Source organism: Hordeum vulgare, chromosome 7H (assembly GCF_904849725.1).
Source record: "Hordeum vulgare subsp. vulgare chromosome 7H, MorexV3_pseudomolecules_assembly, whole genome shotgun sequence".
In the NCBI taxonomy this organism is placed as follows: domain Eukaryota; kingdom Viridiplantae; phylum Streptophyta; class Magnoliopsida; order Poales; family Poaceae; genus Hordeum; species Hordeum vulgare.
This window is the reverse complement of record NC_058524.1, coordinates 438,435,016-438,445,966: the sequence shown is the minus strand read 5'-3', so window position 1 is coordinate 438,445,966 and position 10,951 is coordinate 438,435,016. Positions and strand designations below refer to the sequence as shown.

Below are 10,951 nucleotides of genomic sequence, written 5' to 3'. Positions count from 1 at the left end.
TTCTCTCTGTCTGTCTCTCTCTTTTATTCACTCTTCAGCATACAAATAACAGACAGAGAAAGGGCGTGTGTGTGTTTGTTAACTGGTACTATGATCTCAGCATGACAAACTGAAGGCATGTAACAAACCAATAAATGCATGTGAGTTGTAGTAGCATCTCTCTCCCCCCTCTCTCTCTCTCATGAACCAGTGCCTAGCTACTGGAGTAGTGGTCAACATGCAAGCTTTGCTTCCACCAAGCTACGGAGCATCATGCAGAAATTTTTATTTTAAAATACATGCACAGAACTAGTACTGTGTATGTGTAGCAGTCTGAGTTTCAAAGCAAAACAAAACCAAATTCTGTACGCTCCCAGCAAGAAATTCTTGGCAAATGAGATACGTTGAAGCGGTACAAAATTAACCATGAAGATAGAATGGTAGATCGATCACATGGCAAACTAGCTAATTAGAGCAAGCCCTAGCTAATCTTATTGATAAATTGTACTTAATTTCATCATAGGAAACATCCAGTACACAAATTCGCAAGAAGAAGAAGAAGAAGAAGAAGACGAAGAAACGTTAGGAAGAAATTAAATCAAAATTACCTCGCTCTAGTCATCTTATCGATGCATCCATCCCTAGTTAATCCATCCATCCCCTATATGGGGACAGCTCGCTCGTTCTTCTTTAGATTCTCAATGCATTCCGTGGCTGCTTTGACCGCCCGTGCTGAATCCGAAACCTAGCGCGCCGCCCATCGACGAGGAGGAGGACGAGGACGTTGGCCCGTGGACATCCACCTGCCTCGTCAGCCCTGCCCAGTCGATCAGGGATCCGGCGCCCAGCGGCAAGAAAGCCGGCCGCCCGGCCACAGCGGCGGTACTGCTCGGACCAGCGCCGCCGCTGCCGCCTCCACCGGGATAGTGCTGCTGTTGATGCGGCGCAGGCTGGTGCTGGAGGTCTTGGACCTGGCGCTTGAGGAACTTGATATATCTGATGGCCTCGTCGAGCATCGATGCCGTGTCCATCTTGGTGCCACCAGGCACAAGGCGCTGGAGGATGCGGATGCGCTCGCTGATCCGCTCGCGGCGGTGACGGGCAGCGACGCTCTGCGGGTCCTCGCTGATGCGGACGTTGCGGCGGCGCGGCTTTTTGATGGTGGCCGGGTCGATGTCCACCGGCTGCATGGCGGCGATCCGGTACATCATTTCCTTCATCGCACCCAGCTCCTCCTCCGCCTCGTCAACCGCGTCCTGGTGATGAAGCTGGTGTGAACTGTCTTCCATCGCGGGCGGCGGCCGCTGCTGCATCTCTTCCGGGTGCTGGTCACGTTGGTAGTCATGCTGATGTCGGTGGGGGTCGACGGCCAAGTCGAGGTGGTGGAGATGGTGGTGGTGGTGGTGAGGTGGAGGAGGGAATAGGGAGGAGGAAGGAGAGGGATCTATGGCTAGGTGCTGCTGGTGGTGGTGAGGGTGTTGATGCGGGGGTGGAGGAGGATGGTGGAGGTGGAAGGATAATGGCGGTGGCGGTGGCGGTGGCGCCGGCGGAGTTGGGGTGGGGTGGTCGAAGAGGAGAGGGTGGTGGTGGCTGCCGAGGCTCATGTCCAAGTCCCAGGAGCTGCTGCTGCTCGAGTTGTGGGTCATATTGTCCATGCCCAGCAACCAAGAAGCAATCGAGCTAGATGGAGTAAGTAGAGGTAGCTAGACGGAGATCGACGATGAGACGAGCTGAGCTGAGCCGAGCTCTTCCCTCGGGCCTCCAATCTGCAAAGTGTGTCCCTATGAGCTACCTACATGAGAGAGCGAGAGCGAGAGAGAGAGAGAGAGAGAGAGGAGAGAGCTCATGAGTGGTCACATAAGGGACGGCTTTATAGGAGAATGGAGGAGAAGGCTAGCCTAGCCTACCTCGACCGATTAAATGTAGCTAGAGGCTGGTAGAAGAAGATGATGGTGGTATGAGCTAAGCAGCTCGCTGCCGAGGTAAAAAAAAAGATGATGACTGTGCCCTGTACGGCTTGTCCGAAGGAAGGGGAGAAGAATTTATGGCTGATGGAATCATGGTACTATGTGAAGGAGTAACTTGTAGGAGTAACTAGGGAGGTGGGGTCAACCTCATGATGGATATACAAGGGTTACTAAATCTGGCAATGGTGATCGATGAGAACACTAGAATAATGATGATGAGGTAGCTATAGATAGATAGCAGGAGGAGGAAGAAAGAGGAGCAGTAGAACGCATGCATATGCAAGAGTGATGTAGAGCCGTGCCACCCCTCGTGAACACCCGCAGGCTTTCACACATCCCTAGACGGCCTCCTTCTCTTTCCCTTGTATCCCCTCACATCTAAGAGCAATTCCAACCACCACACCCAAACGAAGGTAATTTTTGTTCGTCTTTTATTCGTTTGAATCATCATGTTCATCCTCTGTTGTAAATGGATCGGTCGTGCATTCAGTGAAGCTACCTATTTTTCGTCTGCGCACAATATTTTTTAAGATAAAAAAGGCATGTGGCTACAGATCATGTCAGCGGCCATGCAGCGTCAAGGGTTCAAGCCGGCGATATGCCAGCGGACGGCATACATCTGCCAACTTATAAAAAATACACAGTTTCTACGCTGGGCGCACTTGGCAACAGTCATCACACATGCCAACACACAAAATGAGGCCGTAGTTTCACCACGTCATCTCGTTCGTGGTCATGCCCGCACACCACGACATCGATAACTCATCATCGACGTTGAACATGTCGGCTTGCATCTTCTCAAACCAAGAACGCTTTCTTGGTGAGACCATGCTAAGTCCACTTCATTATCTTGACTCTCTTCGTCATGGAAGAGAGATGGAATTCTCTTGCTCTGGTGGTTGCTTTAATGGGCTCGATCTCTAGTATCTTTGCTTGCTTCTCCGCCTCCAACACGAGGTTCTTATTTTGTATGTACATGAAGGCCTTAATTTGCTCCTCCTTGTCTTACCGGCGCTTCTCCTCTCTTGAATCCTTGTTGGTGATCATGCCTTGCAAAGTAGCTGGCAAGGCAAGGGACGCCGCCTCACGCTTGTCCTCTTTTTTAGAGTTGGTCTTCCCCCGCGTCCGCGGCCACTCCCCCTCACCATGCTCTTCAACGGATGCGTCCCTCCCCCACGTTGATGGCGGCGTATTTCGCTTTGAACTTCTTTTTGCCTTTGATAACCATCCAACAATGAGTGAGGTTGAAAGACTTGCCCTCATAATAAATCTTGAATGCTTCCAAGGCTTGGAAGACCTACAAATGGACAAATGGACAAGCAACATTTATGGATGAGCAAGCTACGGGACAATCAAATAAGCAACCATGTCAGCTATACCATGTCTGTCATGCCGATGCCACTCACAGGACGAGCCTCGATGCTCTCAAGGGTGGAACAAAACTTGTTGCACTCTTTGCTAAAATGCCGATGCCTTTTGCTCGGAGCCTATCTTGGGATCTTGGCCAATGTCTCTCCAACATTCACAAAGGAGTTTGTCCTCATTTTGTGTGTATGCTTTGGTCCGCTTTCTTTTCCGCTTCTTCTTTACATTGGCTAGCAGGGAGCTCATGGAACAATGGCTATCCATTGATGTCCACTTCATCATCCTCTTTGTCTAGGCCATAGTCTTCTGAAAGCTCATGATCTAGCAAGAAAGAGATGCCCAAGCCAAGTTGGTCCTCCATCATGGGGACGACCATGTCTTCACCAAACAAGTACCCCATACCATCGTGCCCGTCCATGAAGGGGGTGCGACCATCTTGGTTTTGCGTCTCGTTGGGACCGAAGGGGATGCCACCGCCAGCACCTTCGTAGATGAGGCTCTCAATGAACACGTGGTTGGACTCGTCTTTCGCAGCCGACATTCTATTGAACAGGTTGGGGGTGTTCCCTATGGCGTCGGCTGAGAGCTCGCGAGGCCATTTACATGCAGCCCCGGAGGACGATCCACCACCCACAGGCATCGCGTTGAGATCGATGCCCATGGGCGCTGGCGTGGCAGACGTGACCATGCTCACCTCCGATGAACCAAATCTAGTAGAGTTGGACAAACAAGAGGTTTGCGGGTTGTGTCGGTGGAAGCCGTGCGCCTGCGGCATGATGGACATGTGCGGCCAAAGTGGCAGCGATGAAGCCCGTGTTGGCCACGACCACAGTGGCAGTCACAGAAGCAAGTCTTCGCGGCTTCGGCCTCTCGATTTACGATGGCGACGATGTCGGACGCGTCCATTTCCACATTCCTGGCTATGTTCTTATGGTCCTTGCGAATCCAGTTTGAATCTCTAGGAATATCCAACGGGAATTCGGGTCCTTCCATGTTTTTCCTAGAGCCATGACTTGCTTCGAGAATACATTGTGGGCATTTTGGGGCACCACCGCAATTTTTGAGGACCCAAGAATACCTTGCAGAAACCTAGGGCACCTCCATGAATTTTTGAGGGTCCGAGAATAACTTGCGAGAATTTGGGGCACCTCCGAAAATTTTGAGGTTCCAAGAACACATTTCGGGAATTTGCGGCACCTCCCCAAATTTAGAGGATCCGAGAATACCTTGTGGAAATTTGGGAAACCTCTGTAATTTGTAGGAGCCGAGAACACCTTGCGAGAAGCCGGGGCACCAGCGCAATTTTGAGGAACCGAGAATACCTTGCGGTAATTTGACGCTCCTCCGTAAATTCCGAGGATCTGTGAGTACCTTGTGGGTATTTGGGGCATTGGCATAAATTTTGAGGATCCGCGAACAATTTGCAAGAATCTGGGCCACCTCCACAAATTTCCATGATCCAAAAATACCTTGCAAGTATTTGATTGACCACCGCAAAATTTAATTTTACCCGGGGAGATATATAACATGAACATGAAGTATTTCGCTCAGATATGGTGCTTTATGTCACCTAGCCGTCTCACATTTTTCTTGCACTTTATTCAGCTCCTGAACACCTTTCCTAATCATGTGGTAATTTTCTGGCACCCAAATATTTCACGGGAGTTCCGAGTGAATTCCAATGAATTTTAGAGAACTTGGATTAATTTATTTGGAATTTTTCGAGGATTTTTTAGCATCATGAAAAAATGCCGATTAAATTAAGGGTACTTCTAAAAATTTTAGAAGTGCGAGTGGTCTTTTGGTAAAGTTTTGCGGCTCCAAAGAGCTCCCCTACAATTATTTTGTAGGTGGAGGGTTCTCTTCCGAAAATCACACGGGCTCGAGGACTTTTCTGCATAGAAATTGAGCTAGTTAAGTAGAAAAAGAATATATATATTTTTCTATTTGTGGGCGTACCTTGGCCGGTTTCGGCCCATCATTGGTCCATCAGGACGCCTTCGGCCCAAATGGACGCCTAGGCACATCTTCTAATGCTCGGCGGGTGGAGATGTTCATGATGGGGAAACTCAGTGCATGGAATGACCGAGGGGCGTTTGATGGTATCCTGGACTAGGGGCTAATAGCATGTATGACCCGCGGTCCATGGGTTAGGCTTATAGTTCGGCATTCACTAAAAGGAAGGCTGTCGAGGCTGTGAACTCCGACGTAACCAAGATGGAAATCTCTGAAGATAGGCGTGCACTTCAAGGATTGCTCTATAGCCGACACATTGTCAACCGACCATATATGTAACCTAGATACCCCTGGTGCATATATAAGACAAAATGTTCTAGTATTTAGGACAAGATGAGCCTTAGGGCCTAGAAAACATTCATACAATCTCGACGTAGATCATCTTGTACTCTGTAACCCCATCATATCAGTACAATCAAAGCACAAAGTTGGTAAGTAGGTTTTACCTCTTCGAGAGGGCCTAAACCTGGGTAAACATCCTCTACCTTGGTTCCCTGTGACCATTGTTTCTAGACCTACAACTCGGGACCACCAACACGAGATCCATCGGTTTTAGCACCGAATTATTGTCCCATACAGGTCCTGCTATGTGGTAAAAAGAATCAATGGCTCGTCTCCAGATAAACTTTTCTCGTTCGGTAGCATTGTACTTCATGCTGACCAAGCCAACCGCCTCGACCGTGTCGATAGTCTCGCTCCAAACCAAGTCATTAAGTTTGGGAGCTTGGAATAGAACTAATTCCCATGGCGATCTCGCCCTCTCTGGCTGGACACCTGATCGGTTGGAGAACCCCGCGGGCACCATGGTCTCCACCTCGCATCCTACCTCAGGTCCACAAATTGGATCAGATCTCACATCAGAATTAACCTCGGGTCGGATCTGATCACTTGAGCACCTAATCAGCCTCTTCTGCTGGCTGATCCGCACTCCAAAGTCGTGTCATGCATTTTGTTTAACATACTGTAGGTTAGTCCCATCTACCATCAAGAGATGGTCCCGGCAGACCTCTCACTCTTGAACGAGATGCTAGACCAAGTTTAGAGTCTTGGGATGTTGGATGGTTAGTCTTCGATCCATGACCAAATCAGATGTAAAGCCAACGATAGGGAAATTTACATCCCACCACCATCCACTTAGAGGCTACATTCGAGGATTTAACTGACACACTTGACTAAGCATCCAAGGAGGCGACTGATTTGGAGGAAGATGTTGGTAGTACACATAGTGCACTACTACCCATTGCCACATCAAAGACCGGAAACTCATCGGCAACCTCAATCTATGATGTCTACATGGTGGATACCCCCGAAGACAAGACAAGGACGAGAAAAAGGATCCTTCTAAGAACTGACGAAGCGGGAATCACAACAAACAAACTTCAAGGGGAACGCCAACAACAACAACGCCGATAAGGGCACTCCCAACAATAAGACCAAAAACGTCACCTCCAGCAACAAAGCCACTCGAGACGACACCAAGGATGAAGATAATGGCGGCAACACCGTATCTCCTCCACTCGATGGCATCACAGGTATGAAGGACAGCGACGATCCCAACGATGGCAACTACATGTTAGAATCAGAAAAAGATGTAAAGCTTGGACCCTATGAGTTTACGTCCTCGAGGACTTCCTTGATCTGGAAACCTTTCGACGATGCCTCATTAGTTCCGCCCGTAGTATGAAAAAAAGGCGTGAAAATCTTAAGGCTGATCAAAACGCGTTCAACGACAGGTGGGTAGAGGTCCTCACAGCCAAACACGGCCTTGAGCTAAACCTGATGGAAAATACCATTTCCTACCCACGACATTGTTTGCTCCCATCGTTTGAGGATGAGTCAAAATGAGAATTTGCTCTATAATAATGACAAACCTGACCGCCAACCTCGGGGACGAGACGGACCAACACTAGAAGAAAGATGTTAACTTGTGACCTTGTTTCATTGACCCCCGAAGAAATGGTCGTACATCTACGACCATTGGAGACCAATTGGTCATAAGCTGTTCGGAGTGCTCCAAGCCCCAAACCATATAACAACCACTTTGGTCAGAAAGGTCATAATTTCCTTACACGAAATGGTTGTAAAGCAGGTAACACTGGTGTGCTGCCTTATTTCTAGCTGATCACAACCAATATAGTTTGTCATAGACTTGTAGATTGTGGTGCATTGCTATGACTAGGCGCCACTTCATCAGCTTTCCCTATGTGTCATGTCCACATGTCAAATTATTCCTAGGCTGTGAAGCCTCCTGCATTGCTGTCATTCGAAAAATTCTCAAAAAATTCTCATAACTTTTTTGGATCATATCTTCCTCACATATGTCAAAAACCTTCCTTGCCTAGTTAAAAAATAACTCATGATTATTCATTTTCCTATTCTATTCAGAACAACACTTTGTGAAGGATGTGCTATTTGTATTTTCTTGATTGACCTCAAAAAATTTGGGCACTCTTTCCTATCCAGATCATTGCCTCATGACAAAATTTTGCTCCATTTTCCTAGTAAATCTTCCTTAGCAAATTTCCAAAGTTTCTGTTTAGCTACAAGCTTTGTGAAGGAAGTACTAGCTAGGAATATCCTAATGAGTTGAATTTTTTCCACATATTCTATATGTCAAAATCATAACTCTCCATAAAATTTGAGCCCCATCTAAATATGCTTGTGAGCTCACCGTCCAATCTTTGTTTCTCGTAATATTTTTAGTTTATGAAGCAACTATATTTTATATTGCTTTATAATTTCTGAACAATTTCGAGGACATGAACATGCTTATAAAACCTCTGTCCATCAAATTTTAGCCCATTTAATTTAGCCAATTTCCCTCAATATTTTCCCAGTTTTTTGTTCTGTGTAGAGCATTGTGAAGGAAGTACCACTTTTATGTATCGAAATGGTATGAAACTTTCACAGTGCTTTCATATGCCCAAATTATCCTCCTCCCCAAAATTATAGATCAGTCTAATAATCTAGGTGAGACGAGCTTCAGTTTCTATTTTCTGACCAGATTAGCACATTGCAAAGCAAGTGGTATCAAGACCCCCTCCTATTGCCCTAAAAGTTTTTGGGCACTCTTCCCTACTCAAATAATTACCATATGCCAATATTCAGCTCCATTTGCCTAGTAAATATTCCTCAACAAATTCCAAATTTGTACCCACAGAGAAGCTTTGTGAAGGAAGTACTACATAGGATTGTCGAAATGATCTCAGATTTTTCTAAATCTTTCATATGCTCAAATAATCACTCTACACAAAATTTGAGCTTTAGCCAGCAATCCATGTGAGATCATCATACAATCTTTTATTCTCGTCATATTTTTAGTTTGTGAAGAAACTATATTTTATATTGCTTAAATATTTTTGAAAATTTAACAGGGCATGTTTCTACCTATATAACTTCCCTCCACCAAATTTGAGCTCATTTCATTTAGTAAATTTCTCTCAATAATATTCCCAAGTTTCTGTCTAGAGAAGAGCATTGTGAAGAAAGCATCACTTTGACATGTCGAAATGGTATCTAATTCTTATAGTTCTTTCCTATGCCCAAATGATCATGCTCCGCCAAATTTCAGCTCAATCCATTAAATCATTTGAGCCCATCTTCAACATCCATATTTCTGTCAAGTGTGGTATTTGGTAAACCAAGTGCCACCTAGGATCCTCCATTTGAGCTGTAAATTTGCACGACAGTCTCCTTAGTGGATGATCATCCTCAGCCAAAACTCAGGACCATTGGCCATATGCATTTTCCCATCGCCAATCAAATACTTTGTTGCTAATTCATGTGAGATTATCTCAGTCTTCTTGTGGGATTCTTCTGTTGTATTCTTTTTCCTATCAACTACCGGGGGAGTGACAAACCCACCTGACAGGCCCAGGCCGCCCAGAATGCGTGGCAACGCCACGGTCACGAGGTGATCACGCGGTTGTCATGCTAGTTTACACGCTCTAGAGTTGGGGCCGTCGGTCACCGTTAAAACCTCGACATCTCTCCACCACACAATGTATCTATTATTAAATAGATACTTTACCTAAAAATGATTTCTGGAGAAAATAAAGAGCAAACTACAAGGCAACTTCAGTTCAAATTTGACCCTCTTCCTACTGAATCGATATATATTTATCTTTTTCAGGAGAGGTGGATCAAAGATTTTGACACCCAACCATTTGGTCAATTGTACATTAAATATGTCCTAATATTTTAGAAATTTATTTGGTTAAATTTTGTAACAAATATATGGTAGGTCCTTCACAAAAAACTCATTTTGGGCACTCTAAAAATAGAAAATGAAATTTCCATCCAAAGAAAATGTAAACTTCCTTAGGAAACATTGTTTCACATTCCAAGATGCACCCTTGTTCACAATATTACACCATTTGAACAAACTATGCCATGAATATTGCCACAACACTGGTCATTTGGGTTGAAAGCCATGGATCTTCATACATGATAGCTCATTTCTAAGGACACTTTTTAAAAACATTTGATGTAGTACAATATTGTTATTTTTCCTCGATACTAGGTCACATATAATGACACAAATAGAAATTTCTCAATTTTTTTAATTTGTTATGTTAGTTTCAAAATGCAGTCAAGTTTGCCGGTATGACCGTTCTTATCTAGGGGTGGAATCTTGTGAAACTTTTGCTGTTTTTATGATGAAATAAATACTTGTGTACCTAAAAATGGTTTTTGGAGAAAATAAAGAGCAAACTATAAGGCAGTTGCAGTTCAAATTTGACCCGCTTCCTCCTAAGTCGGTGGAAATTTGTCTTTTTCACAAGAGGTGGATCAAACTTTTGAAACCCAACCATTTGGTAAATTGGACATAAAATTTGACCTAGTATTTTAGAAAATTGATTTGGTTCAGTTTTGCAACAAATATATGTTAGGTCCTTCACACAAAATCTCATTCTGAGCACTCGGAAAGTGGAAAATGAATTTTTCGTGCAAAGAAAATGAAAACTCATTAGGCAACATTGTTTGTAATTCCAGATGCACCCTTGTGCACAATGTTAGATCATTTGAGAAAACTATGCCATGAATGTGGCCATAAAATTGATCGTTTGGCTTTAGCTAGAAAATTCGAAAATGCATACAACTCCGTGATCATCCATAAAATGCGGTCTAACTTGAGTAAAATTTTAGTGATGCACTTTTGCACAATATTTTAGATAGCTCATTTACAGAATCACCTTATTTCTACCATTTAGAAACTAGTATTTTAAACTAAAGATGTTCCCAACCAAAAAGAACTTTTCTCATGGATCACCCGACTGTAGCCAATGTGAGCCGTCCACACTAGCCAGATCCACCGTATCTCACTCATCTCTTAGGAAGCCAACCCAAACCCTAGAAGCCCACGGCACAGTCTTCTCGCTTGACCCTATTCCTCGCACCGCCTCTCTCTCACTCTCTCTATCTCTCTCCCATCTCGTCGTGACGTCTCTTTGCCGCCGCTCCTACCTCCATCCTCAGACATAATACCTTCCACCACCATCTCCTGTCCCGCCAACAACTTGCTACCCCACCGCCCGCGCCCGCCAGATCCAAGCCACCAGCCGCTCAGGTCGAACCCCTACAACACGGATCCACGGGGCGAGGGCACGGGGATGAGTCTGTGC

At 45.4% G+C, this 10,951-nt stretch overlaps 1 protein-coding gene across 1 annotated transcript; it reads right to left on the bottom strand.

The window, feature by feature from the left end:
• Positions 1-448: 448 nt before the first annotated feature.
• Positions 449-1,813, bottom strand: LOC123409706 (transcription factor bHLH87-like). Its single transcript, XM_045102568.1, has one exon. It carries the CDS (start codon positions 1,632-1,634, stop codon positions 678-680), a length of 957 nt encoding a protein of 318 aa, XP_044958503.1. The 5' UTR covers positions 1,635-1,813; the 3' UTR covers positions 449-677.
• Between the last annotated feature and the right edge of the window lie 9,138 nt (positions 1,814-10,951).